Raw genomic sequence first — 17785 nt, 5'->3', positions numbered from 1 at the left:
AGCATCCATCCATGGAGGAGAGCACCATCACCCCACCTCCCGCCTCACCCACTGAAGGAGATGATCCATGTGAGATAGATGTCAGCAGCATGGCCATACACAGTGCCACACTGCTCATCTGCCTCTGTGGGCTGGCTGGGAATGGGGCTGTCATCTGCCTCCTCAGCCTGAAAGACCCTAACATCGGAATCTTTAATCTGGCTGTCGTCGACTTCTTCTTCCTCCTCTTCACAGTCCCCTCTGCCCTGCTCTTCCTGGTGGAGGATGTGTCCTGCTCCACTATCATGTCCCGGGTGTACCTGAGTTTCCTTTTCCAGATGTCTGTGGTCTCCTACTACTGGGGGCTGTGGCAGCTGACAGACACCACCATTGGGATGGTCCTGTCCAAGCTGTGCCAGCACTTCTGCCGCTGCCACCTTCCAGAGCGCCTGCTGTGGGTGATGGTGTCAGAGACTGAAATAGTTCATGCCTCAAACATTGATATAAAGTTTTGCTCATTATAACAAAAAGTGTATAAAGAAGCTACAATCAAAGAAACCTCCCTGAAGATACCTGACTGGGACTTTGGACTGAGTCAAACTGCTGAGATTAGATAAAGGGAAACCTATTGTTCAATCATCTCAAGCTGAGGGAAAGGTATGCATACACAAAGGCCAAAGCCACCAGCTGTGCTGAGGATCATCCCTGGCTGAGTTTGGGGTGGGGGCAGAGCACAGCTCACAGAAGCCAGGTTTACACAGACTGGCCCAGCTGTGGAACCCCCAGCCTCACTGGCTACATCCATGGGACTTTCACGTGAGAGGCAGCTGAGGGGGAGTCACAATCCATCACAGACCCTCCAGAGTGCTAGGCCTGGCACCACAGCAGTGCAGGTGATGCAAGCAGAGTCTGCGGCTAGAGGCTGCCCCCTCCCCCGGGGGGACATGCCTGGACATTGCCCCTGGTCTGAGTGTATATTAACCCATGGCATCCTGTGCTTTTTGGGGGGACCACCACCACCAAGGAGACCGGCTGGAGAGGATCAACGCAACATCGTTGGGATCCACGGATGGTGATATTTTCTCTTTCCCTCTTTCTGTCCCCCCCACCTCTTTTCTTACTTCTCTTTTTCTCTCTTTTCTTCCCTCTCTCTCTCATATTTTCTATCAAATAAAACTCATACTATTGACTGGCATATGGTCTCGTTTGTACCTTAATTCGGGCAGAGGTATTTCTAAAGAACCTTAATAATTGGATCATAACATTTTATTGGCGTAGTCGGCAGGATAACATTCTCTAACCCAAAGTGCCTTTCACAATACTATTGTCTTCTCTCATCAAATAATTTCCCGTTCTTCCTTTTATACTACTTAATTATAATAATTATACTATATAATAATTATTAATTATACTATACTATGTTAGTATACTATATACTAACAAATATAAACACTACCTTTTTTTTTTTAAAGGGTGATAAGAGTTGTTATAACTCCATCCATAACAATTCTCTTAGACCAACTTTCTTTGACGGGTTGTGCATATTCTAGTTTGTTTAAACACTTAGAAATTTGACTGCAATTTTCTCTGAGTACATTGTGAAAATTAAAGTGTCATCTCTGGGGGCCAGAAGTTATAGTAAACTGATATGGGGGTTCTAGTTCCCTTTAGTGTCTTTTGTTGTGCGAGTCCAGAATTGGCAGGTTTCAGTCCTGAAGCCAATTCTGCTGCTTGTGTCTCGTGGGGAGGCCTTCCTGTCTGTAGTTTGTAGTAAAAGCCTCACCTTGGTGTTTTGTGCGGAGCTAGCGAAGCTCCTGTTCGTGGTGTTGTGCGGAGCCTAAAAACTCCTGTTTGGAGGGGACCCACGCCCCTACTTTGTGCAGAGCTGTAAAGCTCCTGTTTGGAGGGGACCCACGCCCCTACTTTGTGCGGAGCTGGAAAGCTCCTGTTCGTGGTGTTGTGCGGAGCCTAAAAACTCCTGTTTGGAGGGGACCCACGCCCCTACTTTGTGTTTTTTGTGTGTGTGTGTATTTTGTTGTAAAAAGCCAGAATTGACAGGTTTCACTCCTGAAGTCACTTCTGCAACTCTTGTCTTTTAGGGAACACCCCCCACCACCCTCCCCCCCCCAGTCTGTGGTTTGTGTGGAAAACTAGAATTGGTTCTAACCCTGAAGCCCATTATAAAGCTGCTGCCTTGTGAAGATAGTATTGTCCCTGTACAAGCTTACGTATTTTTCATGCAGCTTCCCCTGTTGGGAGGCTGTAGAAAAAGTTTAGGGGAAAATTCCTATCCCAAGCAGCCAGTAGAAAGATAATGTTGTATTGTCTTTCTTTAGTTAATTTGTTACTTGCCTGTCTACCCTAGCTTAGACTTAGTGCAAGAAAAAGTAGAATAAGAAGCAATTAGTTACTAAAAATATGCTTAGTTACTAAAAAGGTGATTAATTCTTCAAAATGTTTTAAACAATGGCATTGTTTGTCACTAAATTTAATAATGTCCAAAAAAAAGTATTGCCGGAGAAGCTTGTTTCTTTTCTTTTCCAGGAATGTCAAACACTCTTGCATTGAAGATAAGGAAAACGAGTTTGAGAGCAGAGAATCTGCAAACAGCAAAATCATGCCTAAATGTGATGACCTTTTCTTCATGTAAACTCTGTCGCTTAGTGTTAGCAACAAGAAGTTTTGTTTCCTTCTAATAATTGGCCTGGTGGGCCACATTTTCACTTTTCTTTTGTAAGAACCTACCAACACATGAAATGATGCTGCATGAGAGCCAGTGAAAATTTAAAATGTCACCACAATTGCTTGCATTGTCAGTTTGTTAATGTTTGTAATTTATTCGTGTTGTCATTGCAAGTGACATGCTAAAAGATCAAACATTAGTTAAAATGTTTTATATATTCTTATGTTTGATTTTTGTTCAACTTATTTTGTCTTTTTACTGAAAAATAATGTGGCAAAAGTTGTTATAGATGCATAATTTGTCTCAACCTATTTAATGCTGAGAGTTGGTATAAGAATTTATACAAAATGCACTAATCATCTCGGTTCTGCCTTAGAAAAATTAAAATTATTATAATTTGGCTAAATTTTTCAAATTTACTAAGTAGTGAATTAAAAAACCTTAACAAAACACAAACGTTATATAGAATGACGTAAATAAAATACAGAAAAGCCTTCTACCAGCTCTCAAACCAATGGCTGTTAAATCTCCTGCCATATATCCTAAGTGAGTATTTTAACTCTACCTCAAAAATGCAAGAAAAAAAAATAGTTAAGATCATACAACTAAATTTGAAAAGGAATCAATTTCATTTTTTAATTACACTGATTGTAAAGCTATAATTTCTAATTTGTTTCAAGGCTAAATTACAACAGTGCTATAATCTGAATCTTAAAAAACAGAGCATAGCCCTCATGTAAAGATAAGATTGCTTAACAATAATTTTTATAAAATGTTTTATATGTTAATTTTATATCATAAAAGTAATTTTCATGATGTATAAAATTATCCAGCAAAAAAGAAATATTACCTATAAAATTCTACCAACTATATGTAAATGTGATTGAAAAAGAAAGATACATCCCTGCTAAATCCATCCACATTTATACCAAAAAAAAATGAAAACCAGCTGTATAATTCTATAACCAATTTCCAAACATATTAAGCTAACATCTAAGAGATACAATATAAAAATACCCCTCACACCCACCACCCATTTAAAAACACTAATTCCTGGGGTCGCGGGGTGGAGGTACTAACTAATGAAAATTAAATTGATGATTACAATTAAATTTATGCTTTGAACTATTGTACCTATTAGTATAATTGCTCATGTTATTGCTTCTACTATTTCTATCTTTTCTCCCATTATCTTTTTTTTCATCACCTCCGTGGACAACCCATAGGCTAAAGAAGATTGCTAAAAAAGAGACATTTATTACAATGTTTGAGTCACGGGGTGGCTGTCAGAGACTGAAATAGTTCATGCCTCAAACATTGATATAAAGTTTTGCTCATTATAACAAAAAGTGTATAAAGAAGCTACAATCAAAGAAACCTCCCTGAAGATACCTGACTGGGACTTTGGACTGAGTCAAACTGCTGAGATTAGATAAAGGGAAACCTATTGTTCAATCATCTCAAGCTGAGGGAAAGGTATGCATACACAAAGGCCAAAGCCACCAGCTGTGCTGAGAATCATCCCTGGCTGAGTTTGGGGTGGGGGCAGAGCACAGCTCACAGAAGCCAGGTTGACACAAACTGGCCCAGCTGTGGAACCCCCAGCCTCACTGGCTACATCCACGGGACTTTCACGTGAGAGGCAGCTGAGGGGGAGTCACAATCCATCACAGACCCCCCAAAGTGCTAGGCCTGGCACCACAGCAGTGCAGGTGATGCAAGCAGAGTCTGCGGCTAGAGGCTGCCCCCTCCCCCGGGGGGACATGCCTGGACATTGCCCCTGGTCTGAGTGTATATTAACCCATAGCATTCTGTGCTTTTCGGGGGGACCATCACCACCGAGAAGACCGGCTGGAGAGGATCAACGCAACATCGTTGGGATCCACGGATGGTGATATTTTCTCTTTCCCTCTTTCTGTCCCCCCCACCTCTTTTCTTACTTCTCTTTTTCTCTCTTTTCTTCCCTCTCTCTCTCATATTTTCTATCAAATAAAACTCATACTATTGACTGGCATATGGTCTCGTTTGTACCTTAATTCGGGCAGAGGTATTTCTAAAGAACCTTAATAATTGGATCATAACAGATGGACAGTGTCCAATTCTGGGCTTTCTTCACTCTCATCACTGTCATTCCCACAGTGACTTCCCTGTGTCCATCACACAAGCAGGAGCAATGTCAGGTGGCTCTCATCTCCATGTTCACCATTATCCTGCTCCTCTTTGCTGTACCCGACATCATTTCCAGATCAATCAACCTCATTAATGCCAAATGTGGCTCCCAGCAGCAGCAACTCAACAAGCGTGACATTGTTATCTTCCTCGTTGTGCTCTTCACATTTCTCCTCACCATCTGGAACTTCCTGCAGCAGCTTGGCTACATTGTTGTGTCCTCCCAGGTTTTTTTCCTGCTCAACTGCATCAACAGCACCAGCAAACCCTTCATCTACTTCCTGGTGGGGAGGTGTTGGAGGACCTGCCCCGTGGGGTCCCTAAGGGAATCTCTCCAGAGGGTTTTTGAGGAGCAGGAAGACAACTCTGCCTGCAAAAAAGACACCACCACAGACACAGCAGTCTGAGCCTGTTGATCCCTTCGACTGCACTGCTGAGGGACCCTGGGACAGAGGCTGAGGGTTTCCTTGAGTCACCTGATTAATAAATACCCACAGGATCTCCCTCCCACACTGTATTCCTGCAGGAGAAGCGAGCAGGGGCAGGTGGGAGGGATGCTCTGCAGGGAGCACATTGGAGCATGGCTTTCCTCCTCCCTCCCAGGTCCTAAAACACTATTTCACCAAAGGGATATTTCCCAACACAGCTGTGATCCCAAAAACCCCCCTGGCACCTGGTTCCTGCATCCCACTGCAGTCTGATATCAACAAACAGCATCCTGAACCCTGAGCTGCCTTCACCCCGTCTGCCAGCGCTTGCTGCCTTCCTCTGGCTCCTGCTGCCAGCCGGGAATGGGGGTGGAGGGAGGGAGGGAGGGAGGGGACACAGGCATGGCTTGTGCTCCCTGCAGCAAACATGATCCCGAGTGCCCAGAGCTGGGATGGCAGCGGCACAGCCGGCATGGGCAGGATGGCCCAGGGGCTCAGCATTCCCTTCCCAGCTGCTCTCTGAGTGGCACAGCAAAGATCTCCCTGGTCCCGGCTGGAGCAGGGCAGCAGTGGGGCTGTCAGGGGGAAGGTGGCCCCGGGGGGAGTCTGGGTGTGTCAGAGGGGTCAGGAGGGGTCAGGAAGGGTGTGGATGCTGCCAATCCCAAATGTCCTCACTGGAGAGCAGCAGAGCTGCAGGTTGTGCTCAGAGCCAGGGAGAGGCCAGGAAAGCTGCTGGATGGGATGGGATGGGCATTGGGGTGGAAATAGGAATGGGGAGCGATACCAAAAGGGTCTGGAATAAACTTTCTGACACAATGGGAAGCATTGGGAAGCATTAGGAAGCAGGAATTCTTTACCTGCACAGGACACACAGAGGATCTCTCTTTGTTCTGTGTCTGAGGTGAGACTTCACAGCAGGGGCTTTATCCATTATAACCATACATAGTCATTAAAACTTGTTTCTTATCTAATATCTAAATATCACTTAACTCAGACTAATTTCTGTGCATCCACATCCTCCTGAGTGTCAGCCATGGTTTCAGCCTCACTGAATGCCAGGCACCTATGGCAGCTGCTTGCTTGTTCTCTCCCCTGCCACATCCGGGAAGAGGGGAGGAAAAAAAAATTAGTTAAGCGTTCATGAGTGAAAATAAAGGACAGTGAGAAAACACTTCAAGGGAAAAACAGGCTCCACTTAAAGTTGCAAAGTGAATTTATTACTAACAGAGTCAAAGGAGGATAATGAGAAGTAAAAGAAACCCTTAAAGACACTGTTTTTCCTCTCACCCCCTCCCTCCTTCCCACCAACAGTGCAGGGAGGGCAGGGTGTGGGGCTTTGGGTCAGCTCATCCCCAGGATCTTCAACTGCTCAGGGACAGAGGTCCTTCCCTGCATTGCCATGGGGTCTCTTCCACAGGAGAGAGATCTCTGTGAACTCCTCCAGTGCAGCTCCAAACTCAGGAGCAGCAGCAGCACAGACAATCCTGCTGCAATGTGAGCTCCTCCCACGGGCAGTCAGTCCTCCCAAACTGCTGTGCTGTGGCTCCCTCATCCACGGGCTGCACTCCTCCAAGGACAGGCTGCTCCAGCCTGGAATCAAGGGCTCTCTATCTCCCCAACAGGACTTCCACTGGATCACAGCCTCCTCCAGGCACCCACCCTCTCTGGCATGGGGCACTTCCTTCACGGGCTGTGGGTGGATTTCTGCATCCCTGTTGGACCCCATGGGCTGCAGGGTGACATCCTGCTTCACCATGGTCTTCACCACAGCCTACAGAGGAAACTTGCCTCTGGTGCCTGGAGCACCTCCTCCCTCACCTTCTGCACTGCCCTTGGTGTCTCCATGTTGTTTCCCTCACATGTTGTCACCTCCTCTTCCTCCTTCCCTGGCTAGAAACAACTGCATGCACATTTGCTTTGATTTCTCCTCCAATATGTTATCACAGAGGAGTACCCACCATCTCTAACTGGCACAGGCTTGGCCAGCAGCATATATGTCATCTTCAGAGCCATTAGAGATTGGCTCTGCTGGACATGGTGAAAGCTTCCAGAAGCTTCTCACAGGAGCCATCTTTGTGGCACCCCTACTAACAAAAACTGGGCCAAGCAAAACCAACACAGAGGGTCATTGCATGGGGAGTACAGCCAGAGAACAGGGCTGGGCCAGGCTGCTCTGGCTCAGAGCCATGTGGCCTCATGTCCCCATACTTCTGGCTGTCTCTGACACATCTCCAGGTGCCACGTGTCCAGCAGTGCCTCACAGAGCTGTCACCTCCAACCCAGCAGTGTCCCCAGGGCTGTGGCTCCCCTCCTCACTCCTGCTTTCCTCCTCAAAGACTGTCTGCAGAGCGAGTTTGATGGAGCACAGAAAGTGCTGCTGGCAGCTCCCCACCAGCACATAAATCACAGGGTTGAGGCTGCTGTTCAGCAATGCCAGCAGCCAGGAGGAGTTTTCTGGGAATAACTCGACAGAATCAGAAAGGTTGAGGAGAACCTCCAAGCAGAAAGGGATGCTGAAGGCAAAGAAGAGCAGGACATTGAGCAGGATGGTGACACAGGGCTTCCCTGGCTGCCACCTCTGGGAGCCACAGCAGAGCTTGAGGAACAGGAACAGGCTGGAAACCAACATCACTATGGACAGAATCAGGGAAATCACAAGGGCTACACCTGCAAGGACTGTCCCTGAGTCTTCAGTAAAGGTGAGGTAGAGGGAGGACACCAAAACCCCAGTGAGAACCCAGAGGGACTCACTGATGACACCCGAGAGGTGCCAGGGGCGATGGCTTTGGTACCAGATGGGGCAGAGGATGGAGACACAGCGCTCCATGCTGAGGGCTGTCAGCAGCCCCAGGCTGCTCAGGTCAAACAGGTGGTACAGGAGTTCCACTGCAAATACAAAATCTATGTAGAGAGGAGCAAGATGAATCAAAGATGTGCAAAATGCTGCTAAGGTCAGAAAAGCCAAGATAAGCAGGGAGAATAGGAGGAGCAGGGAGAAGTCACCTACAGCCAGATTTAGGGTGTAGACTGTGAAAGGGTTCTGCTTCATGTGGAAGCCCAGGAACCACACAACCATCCCATTCCCCACCAGCCCACAGAGGGAAATCCCCAGACAGACCCCTGCAAGAGCAATCAGTGTGTAGGGAAAGCTCAAGCATTGATCTGGGAGATATTCCTCCAAGTCCACAGATCCATTCAGGGTGAAGTTTGTTGTGCTGGTCTCCTCCATGGTGAATGATCCTGTTCCCAGTGATTGTCTTCTCTTTTTCCCACCACTTCCTAGGGAGAGATGAGGAACCAGAGGGAAATAAGGGCCATCAGTATTCCCAGCACTTCCCATCTGCTCACACAGCCCCACACCAGCCCCAGGAAGAACCCCCATCCCTGCAGTGCCCAGGACAAACTCCCACCCTGTCCAGTCCTGTCCCTAGAAAGGAGGTATCACCCACTACTCCATCCCTGGACTCCTACCTCCTGTAGGAACAGCTCTGTCACAGGAGCCCCAGGGGAAAAGGATTTGGGGATGGCTGCTGGGACCACAGGCTCTGCTTCAGCCTCATCCCTCGTGCCTGGTGTGCAGCCCTTAGCCCAGAGATCACATCCCATGGTCAGAGCTTCCCCTCACAATCTCACCACATCAGTGACAGCTTCCCCTCACATGTCCCAGGGACAGAGATCTTGTCAGGAGGAGGTGGCCACATCACCCCCTTCCTCTCCTCCCCCCAGTTCTTCATGAGGAGCTGCTGATCTGCTATGATCCTATTAATTCAGACACTCAAGTTCTATAATTTTAAACACCATTTACTGGGTTTAAGACAATGAAGAAGGAGAGCACAGCACAGATAATATTATGTCCCTTCAGATGCTGTGAACCTTGAGGCAAAATACTCCTCTGGTGAGGGAAGATCCTGTCCATGGAAAGCCTGCTCCACTATGGTCATTTCAGCTTCTACAGGGTTTTGTGAACCCCTCAGAAATTCCAGACCTCATTGTGAACCCAGTCCCTGCCCCTTGGGTGCCAACAGAGCCCCTGAGCAGCAGCCATGAGGACAAGCACTGGCCTTGTGTCCACTTGCTGTGGGAAATCACCAGTGCCCAGACACAGGAGTGCACGAGGGCTTTGCCCACAGCCTCTCATCACATCCCATCTAACCACAATCAGCAGCCCAATTTCCCCTGCTGAGCATGTGTCTCCTCTGAGATTAGGTTTGTGGGGTACATGGTGCTGCCAGTGTGCTCTTATCTCCAAGTGGTTCCTGCCACACAATCTCAGCCTTTCACAGCACAGGGACTGGCATTTTGTTGCTTGTTTTCTGCCCTTCTTTCATGCATTTTCCATCTCCTCTGGAGTTGTATCCTGTGCTTGTCATCCCCCAGACTGATGTGCTCCAAAGATACCCTTGTTAATGCACAAGGTCCATGGTCCCTCCAGGGTGTCCAGCCTGGAGCTGCAGGATTTGGAGCTAGAGGAAGACTTGAAACAAGGAGAGAACACAAGTTCAAGGTCCATCCCTGAGAGGGAGATGGAGAAAGGTGCAACTCCTGGAAGTGTGTCCCAGAAGGAAGTTGGGAGAAGTCTTTGAGTGCCAGATACATGTCACTAGAGGCACTGAGCAACTTGTGCTGTTGCAGGTCTGCACATCAGGGATTTCTCACTCTTGGAGGTCTCTGGCTCATCTCTCTCACCTCTCTGCCATCCTGGGAATGTTATATGTCCCCTCCTGTGTTGATGGATACCCACCATCCACCACCACACAGGGAAAGCCAGAAGCCCCTCACATGGTGGGACAAGAGCAGAGAATGGCAGGAGGAGAGGAAGGGGGTGACGTGGCCACCTCCTCCTGACAAGATCTCTGTCCCTGGGACATGTGAGGGGAAGCTGTCACTGATGTGGTGAGATTGTGAGGGGAGGCTCTGACCATGGGATGTGATCTCTGGGCTAAGGGCTGCACACCAGGCACGAGGGATGAGGCTGAAGCAGAGCCTGTGGTCCCAGCAGCCACCACCAGATCCTTTTCCCCTGGGGTTCCTGTGACAGAGCTGTTCCTACTTGGAGGTAGGAGTCCAGGGATGGAGCAGTGGGTGATGCCTCCTTTCTAGGGATGGGACTAGACAGGGTGGGAGTTTGTCCTGGGCACTGCAGGGGTGGGGGTTGTTCCTGGGGCTGGTGTGGGGCTGTGTGAGCAGATGGGAAGTGCTGGGAATGCTGATGGCCCTTATTTCCCTCTGGTTCCCCATGTCCCCCTAGAAGGTGGTGGAAGAAGGAGAAGGCTGCCACTGGGAACAGGATCATCCACCATGGAGGAGACCCGCACAACAAACTTCACCTTGAATGTTACAATTTATCGAGCTCTGGGCTGGGAGGAATTTATGATGCGTGGATGCTTGGGCATTCCATATACACAGATTGCCATTTCTGGGGTCGGTCTGGGGATTTCCCTCTGTGGGCTGGTGGGGAATGGGATGGTCGTGTGGTTCCTGGGCTTCCACATGAAGCAGAACCCTTTCACTGTCTACATCCTAAATCTGGCTGTAGCTGACTTCTGCCTGCTCCTCCTGTTGCTCCTGCTTATACTGGGTTTTCTGACCTTAGCAATATTTTGCACGTCTTTGTTTCGTTTTATTGATCACTATAGGAATTTTGTGAGTGCCCTTGAGTTCCCATGCTACCTGTTTGACCTGAGCGGCCTGGGGCTGCTGACAGCCCTCAGCATGGAGCGCTGTGTCTCCATCCTCTGCCCCATCTGGTATCGCTGCCACCGCCCCCGGCACCTCTCGGGTATCGTCAGTGGGTCCCTCTGGGTTCTCATGGGGGTTTTGGTGTCCTCCTTCTATGTCACCTTTACCTTTATTTGGCACTCTGCGTTCATCCTTGCATGGGTAGCCCTTGCCATTTCCGTGGCTTTTTCCCTCATGATGTTGGTTTCCAACCTGCTCCTGTTCCTCAAGCTCTGCTGTGGCTCCCAGAGGAGACACCCAGGGAGGCTCTTTGTCACCATCCTGCTCAACGTCCTGCTCTTCTTCGCCTGTGGCATCCCTTTCTGCTTGGAGGTTCTCCTCTCTCTTCCTTATTCTAGCCCTTTATTCCCTGGAAACATCTACTTTCTGCTGGCACTGCTGAACAGCAGCCTCAACCCTGTGATTTATGTGCTGGTGGGGAGCTGGCAGCGGCGTCGCTTCCAGCGCTCCGTCAAAGTCGCTCTGCAGAGGTTGTTTGAGGAGAAAGCCAGGAGTGAGGAGGGCAGCCATGGCCCTGGGGACACTGCTGTGGTGGAGGCGACAGCTCTGTGAGGCACTGCTGGACATGAGGCACCTGGAGATGTGTCACCTCAAAGACACCCACAAATATGGGACCATGTGGGCACATGGCTCTGAGCTCAGTCCTGTTCCTGTATTCCCTCTGAATGACCCTCATTGCCTCAGCCTCAGGGAATAAACTCCATCTCCTTTGGCTCAGCAGATGAGTTTCGTGGGGTTTTGGGGGATCTCTTGCCTGGGCAGAGTGTGACAGGTTAAGTCCTGGGGACATATCCTGTATGGGAGGGCAGCAATTTCCCAAATCTCTGTGGGGCTGGGGCCTCTAGATGGCAGGAGAAAGGTAGGGATCTCAAGGAGCATCCTTCCCCGTCTGTCTGACAGAGCCAGCCCTGTATTCCTTGCTCATGGGAAGAGATCAAACTGACCCAAGGTAGGGCTGCCGAGCTGGGGGAGGGACAGCAACATTCCCTTGCCCATTAAGTGGGAATTTGTCATATTTTTCCATTCCATAATTAAATCATTCTGAGTAAAGTGCAGGGACGATGGTGAATTCCACTGAATTCTGGTGCCTGTGACCAAAAAAGAGCTTGAAATAAGGAAATTCACATCACCAGGTGCTTGGACCATTTTATTGTGCAGAAATTAGGGGGTTATGCTGCTGTTCTGCAGAATGAGGCCATCCTCTGGTTCCCCAGCACCAATGTCCAAGGAAGCCCTTCAGCACCTCCATCCTGAACCTGGCCATTCTCAGGAGGAGCTGAACAGCAACTCTGCACAGCAGCTTGAGCCAAAATCCAGGTTGTACTGGTCTTTTTCACGTTGTTACCACCCCATAATTAGATCTGGATTTATTCATTTTGTTTGTTTCCAACATGGTAACTCTGACCCCAAAATGTGTTGAATAAACAACATCCATTCACTGCAGAGCTCATCCCTGGTGAACAGTGTCCAAAAATTGCTCGTTTCCTTAGTTTTTCCCACTCTAAAGCCTCTGTCTTGTGTGAGGAGGGCAGGTACCTGTCTCATACCAGAGCTCTTCCTAAGGCACATTCCTGCAATGTTTGGGATGATGTTGACAGTGCCAAGAGCTCCTCATTCCTCCTGGGAGAGATCTGGGCAGCAGACCCATCTCTTGCTCAGGGGAAGTTGTCCCTCCTTTTGCCACTGCCTTAAATCCAGGGGAAGACAACGTGCCACTGCTTCTGGAAAGGGAAGGGAGAGTGAAAGCCTTGGGTGGTGAGTCATGCTCTGGAGACTGTCAAGGTTTAGCCCTGACTAAACGCCAGGCACCTCGACTCTCTCTTGCTACAAAAAGAAAACTATAAAAAATACACACCAGTCTCATGAGTCAAATGAGATAGGACACTGGTTGGCAGGAGGATGCACAGAAAAAGAAAAAGGGCAAGCAGGCTCCAAGCTTAAAGTTACAAACAGTGATTTAATTACCTAATAGAGTTGGAGGATAAATGCAAGGCAAAAATAAACTTTTCATACAGTTTTTGTTCACTCCCCCCCCCCTAAAGAATCTATAGTATTCACCCCCTTTCCTCTTTTATAACCACCAGACCTGGGTAGGGAGGCAGGGGGTGGGGGGGTATTTTTTTCAGTCCACAGAGCAGGTCCATACATCTATTCATCACCACAGTTTTTCTACTACGAATACTCTTTATCTATACTTATTTCTCCTTCTCATCAGGCAGTTTCTCTGCTCTCACCCCCACCCTCTTAAGAAGCAGTCTCTCTGCTCACCCCCCTTTCCCTCTTTCCAAGCCCACAACACAGACAGGGGGCAGGTTGAGAGGGGTTTGTTCTCTGGTCAGTCCAATCAGGGAGAGGGGTTCTCTACTTAGCCAGGGGTTCCTCCCACAAGAGACAGTCCTCTGGGAACTTCTTTGGCGTGGGTCCAATCTCATGAGCAACATCCTGCCCGAATTCTGCTGCAACATGAGTCTCTTTGTCCATAGACTGCTGTGCAGACTCTGCCAAGCTGAGGCCAGGCTGCTTCCATGCCAGGAGCAAGGCCTTTCTCTTCCTTGAAAAGGCCTCTGTAGCTTTAACTCTTTCGAGCCTCCAAACTGGATCACTGCCCTCTCCAGGCATCCACCTGCTCCTCTGGAGTGGGCTGTGGGTGGATTTCTGCACTCCTGTGGACTCCATGGGCTGCAGGGGAACCTCCTGCTCCCCCCATGGCCTTCAGCACAGCTAGCAGAGAGTTTTCAGCTCCAGCACTGGAGCAGCTCCTCCCCCACCTTCTTCACTGACCTTCACGTCTCCATGCTGTTCTCCCTCACATATTTTCACCTCCACCTCCTCCTCCTCCAACTACAAAGAAGTGAAAGAAGTGTGTGCCTGCTTTGTTTTGATTTCTTCTTAAATATGTTTTCACAGAGGTGTAACCAGCACCTCCAATTGGCCCAAACTTGGCCAGCAGCATGTCCATCACCTTCAGAGCCATCAGAGATTGGCTCTGCTGGACTTGATATAAAAACTTGCAGAACTTGCACTCAGGACACACAGGAGCCATCTCTGTGTTACTCCCCACCCCTCAGACACATCCCCAGGCCTACCACAACAGCTTCTGAGGGGTCCAAATTTCAACTAGATGTTAAAAATACTTTCCTGATGTTTTGGGCCAATCAAAACCACCACATTGACACATGTGAGGTTAAACATCTAAGAAGCATTGATTAACAGAGTTGTTAATGATTAACAGAACAGAGCAACTTCCCCATATGAGAGGGATTTTCTCTCCCTGTCTCCCATTTTCATGTCCATTGGAAAGTAGAAACTTTCTGAGGTACAACCTCTTGTCCAGGAAAGGACTCCCATCATGAAGGGAGTTTCTCCCAAGGCAAGTGCAGAAGGATCATGATCCTTCCATGTATTTTTCTAGCTCCAAGCACCTTCCTTGTCTCCAGTGTCACCCAGGCCACTCTCTACCTGAGCTTCTTGTTTTCCATGGAAATGTAGAATGGTTTGGGTTGGAAGGGACTTTAAAGACCATCCTCTTCTGACCCCATGCCACAGGCAGGGACTAGAGTACATTGCTATTCCACTAAAGTATGTTGCTCCGAGCTCCATCCAACATGTCCTGGAAAACTTCCAGGGATCCAGGGGCAGCCACAACTTCCCTCAGACGCACCTCAAGTGGAGCCAAACTTCAAGTCACAGTTGCAACATGAGCAGAGCTAAAACCATCCAGACAGCCCAGAGAAAATGGGAGAACCCAGCAGAGGCAGTTCCAGCTCCAGCCCCTTGTCCTGACAGCCCACAAGACAGCCCACAGCCCCAAACTCAGTGTGCATTTTGGGGAAAGCCTTCCAGAGGCAAGCCCAAACACCTGCCCACTCGTTTTGGCAACAGGGCTCAGTGTGAATTTTCCACACCTCAGTTGTCCCGTGTGTCAGGACCTGCTGGAGATGGAAAGGAATGACTCAGGAATTGTTCTGCACTGCTGTGCCAAGATTTCTTATCCACCTGCATGCTGGTTTTAAGCAACCACACCAAGAAAATCCATTTGCAGAATGTCTGATTCTTGGTGACTCAATTTTAATATTCCACATGGTAGGAAGCTCATTTCTGAGGCTGAGAAAGCTCAGACCTGTGGAAAAGGAAAGATTCAAAGCAAAGACTTGAAAACAAAATCTTTCAAAGGTGTCCCTGTGTTATGATCCAATTATTAAGGTTCTTTAGAAATACCTCTGCCCGAATTAAGGTACAAACGAGACCATATGCCAGTCAATATTTTGAGTTTTATTTGATAGAAAATATGAGAGAGAGAGAGAGAGAAGAAAAGAGAGAAAAAGAGAAGCAAGAAAAGAGGTGGGGGGGACAGAAAGAGGGAAAGAGAAAATATCACCATCGTGGATCCCAACAATGTTGCGTTGATCCTCTCCAGCTGGTCTCCTTGGTGGTGATGGTCCCCCCCAAAAGCACAGGATGCCATGGGTTAATATACACTCAGGCCAGGGGCAATGTCCAGGCATGTCCCCCCGGGGGAGGGGGCAGCCTCTAGCAGCAGACTCTGCTTGCATCACCTGCACTCCTGTGGTGCCAGGCCTAGCACTCTGGGGGGTCTTTGATGGACTGTGACTCCCCCTCAGCTGCCTCTCATGTGAAAGTCCCATGGATGTGGCCAGTGAGGTTGGGGGTTCCACAGCTGGGCCAGTTTGTGTCAACCTGGCTTCTGTGAGCTGTGCTCTGCCCCCACCCCAAACTCAGCCAGGGATGATTCTCAGCACAGCTGGTGGCTTTGGCCTTTGTGTATGCATACCTTTCCCTGAGCCCGAGATGATTGAACAATAGGGTTTCCCTTTATCTAATCTCAGCAGTTTGACTCAGTCCAAAGTCCCAGTCAGGTATCTTCAGGGAGGTTTCTTTGATTGTAGCTTCTTTATACACTTTTTGTTATAATGAGCAAAACTTTATATCAATGTTTGAGGCATGAACTATTTCAGTCTCTGACACCCTGCCCATGGAGAAAGGGTCAGAATGTGATGATCTGTAAGGTTCCTTCTGACCCAAACCTTCCCATGATGATTCCTCACATCATCCAGAATCCACCCCAGGCAGGAGTTCCCCTGCTGCACACAGCACCAGCCTGACAGAGCTCCAGGAGCATTTGGACAGCACTCTCAGGAGCAGGGAGGGATTGTTGGGATAGCCAGGGAGCAGGTGCAGGAGCTGAACTCTGTGATCCTCATGAGTCCCTTCAAATTCAGGATGTTTTATGATTCTATTTCACAGTGATTTTATTTCATGAGGATTCCACTTTATGACGATTCCACTGTGTTGTCCCTATTCCGGGGCTCTGGCACATCCTCAAAAGCCCTCTGGAAGGCAACTCTAACAGAGAGGGTGAATTCCTTTGCACAGCTCCCAGCCAGGAAGTAAATCAGAGGGTGGGCACTGCTGTTGGCACAGGCGAGCAGGACAGAGGTGCTGAGGGCAAAGACAGAGGGGTCAAAGGCTCTCAGCAAGAGCCAGAACCCAAAATCAGCGGTGAAGAAGGGAAAGAAGGTGACAGGCAGCAGGACCAGGGCACAGAGCTTCCGTGGGGGCTGTTTCCATGAGCAGCACAGGAGCCTGGCCAGCAGGGCTAGAGCAGAACAGATCAGGGTGAGCACTGAGAAGAGGTAGCTCAGCACCAAGGCCACCAGCACCAAAGGGCAGAAACAGGGGGTGACGGTGAGCAGGAAGGAGAGGAGCCAGAGCAGAGCACACAGCAGCACCGGGAAGCGCTGGGAGCGGTGGCAGGGCCAGCAGGACACAGGGAGGACAAAGAGAGCTGTCCCAGCACTGAGGGCTGTCAGAGAGTAGAGCCGGGCAGTGAAAGAGAAGAGGATGGTGACGTTCAGCCAGGCTGTCACACCCCGTGAGCCCAGCTGGTGGCAGAAGCTCTCTGGGCCATAAAATATCCCCAGGGCAATGGTGATGAAGAGCAGGAAGGTGAAGTCAGCGATGGCCAGGCTGAGGATGCAGATGGTGATGGGGTTCCTGCAGGTGTGGAAGCAGAGGAGCCAGAGGACAGCCCCGTTCCCCACCATTGCACACAGGCACAGGAGCAGCGTGACAGGGACTCTGCTCGAGTGGCTGTTGTCACACTGGGTCCAGTTGGAGTGCTTGTCCTCATTCCAGCTCCCGTTGGAGACTTTCCCACCGGGCTGGCTCCAGCAGGCAGGGCTGGCTGTCTCTGGCAGGGGACAATGTGCTCATTGTGACACCTCTGCTGCTTCTCCTTCCCCTCACACAGCTGCAGGGGTGACAAACACACACACCTTACCAACACTGCTGTCCCCCACACGTGGCTTTTCCCATCTTTTCCCACCCCCAGCTTCCATGTGGAGCAGCAGAGGGAGAGGCAAGGGACAGGGCAGATTGTTAGCAGGATGTGGGAGATGGGTATGACTGCCTGGCACAAAAGCCAGGGAGATACCTCCTTCCTGGCTTTGGATAGCACAGAACTGGAGGAGGAAAACAGTTGGAGACGGAAAGGATTGCCTGTGGAGATATCAGGGTGAGGGTCTTTGGGCTGAATCTGACCTGTATTGTCATGTGTCAGTTGATATCACTGAGCTCCTGGATTCCTTCAGCAGGACACTCATTTCAGTATTCCCCCTCTCCCTTTCCCCACAATATTTAGAGCTTTAATACCCTACAGACTGAAATTCCCCCACCAAAATCAGTCAGCAGCTCCCACCTCAATGAGGGGGACACTGATTGCATTGAAAGAGAAGAGTCTGACCTTTCCTTTCACAGCCTGGAGAAT

The 17785-nt window shown here is 49.2% G+C and overlaps 2 protein-coding genes across 2 annotated transcripts; one reads left to right on the top strand and one right to left on the bottom strand.

Moving 5' to 3' along the window:
• Positions 1 to 11: 11 nt before the first annotated feature.
• LOC146436900 (mas-related G-protein coupled receptor member A8-like) lies at positions 12 to 5238 on the top strand. Its single transcript, XM_085063858.1, has 2 exons — positions 12 to 433; positions 4908 to 5238. Exons 1-2 carry the CDS (start codon positions 12 to 14, stop codon positions 5236 to 5238), a joined length of 753 nt encoding a protein of 250 aa, XP_084919984.1.
• Positions 5239 to 16278: 11040 nt separating this feature from the next.
• LOC146436899 (mas-related G-protein coupled receptor member X2-like) lies at positions 16279 to 17571 on the bottom strand. The gene is made up of 3 exons (XM_085063857.1): positions 17560 to 17571; positions 17453 to 17480; positions 16279 to 17209 (listed from the first exon to the last, which is right to left on the bottom strand). Exons 1-3 carry the CDS (start codon positions 17569 to 17571, stop codon positions 16290 to 16292), a joined length of 960 nt encoding a protein of 319 aa, XP_084919983.1. The 3' UTR covers positions 16279 to 16289.
• Between the last annotated feature and the right edge of the window lie 214 nt (positions 17572 to 17785).

Source organism: Lichenostomus cassidix, chromosome 5 (genome assembly GCF_008360975.1).
Source record: "Lichenostomus cassidix isolate B80296 chromosome 5, HeHo_3.0, whole genome shotgun sequence".
Lineage (NCBI taxonomy): Eukaryota > Metazoa > Chordata > Aves > Passeriformes > Meliphagidae > Lichenostomus > Lichenostomus cassidix.
The sequence above is the reverse complement of the archived record's forward strand: the minus strand, read 5'-3'. Positions and strand labels throughout refer to the sequence as shown.

What these genes read in the sequence shown, in the direction of transcription:
- LOC146436900 (XM_085063858.1), top strand. Translation starts at nt 12, where the DNA reads ATGGAGGAGAGCACCATCACCCCACCTCCCGCCTCACCCACTGAAGGA. An exon ending in CACCTTCCAGAGCGCCTGCT is followed by an intron (nt 434 to 4,907) that starts GTGGGTGATGGT and finishes CATCATTTCCAG; the next exon opens with ATCAATCAACCTCATTAATG.
- LOC146436899 (XM_085063857.1), bottom strand. An exon ending in TATCCAAAGCCAGGAAGGAG is followed by an intron (nt 17,210 to 17,452) that starts GTATCTCCCTGG and finishes GTCCCCTGCCAG; the next exon opens with AGACAGCCAGCCCTGCCTGC.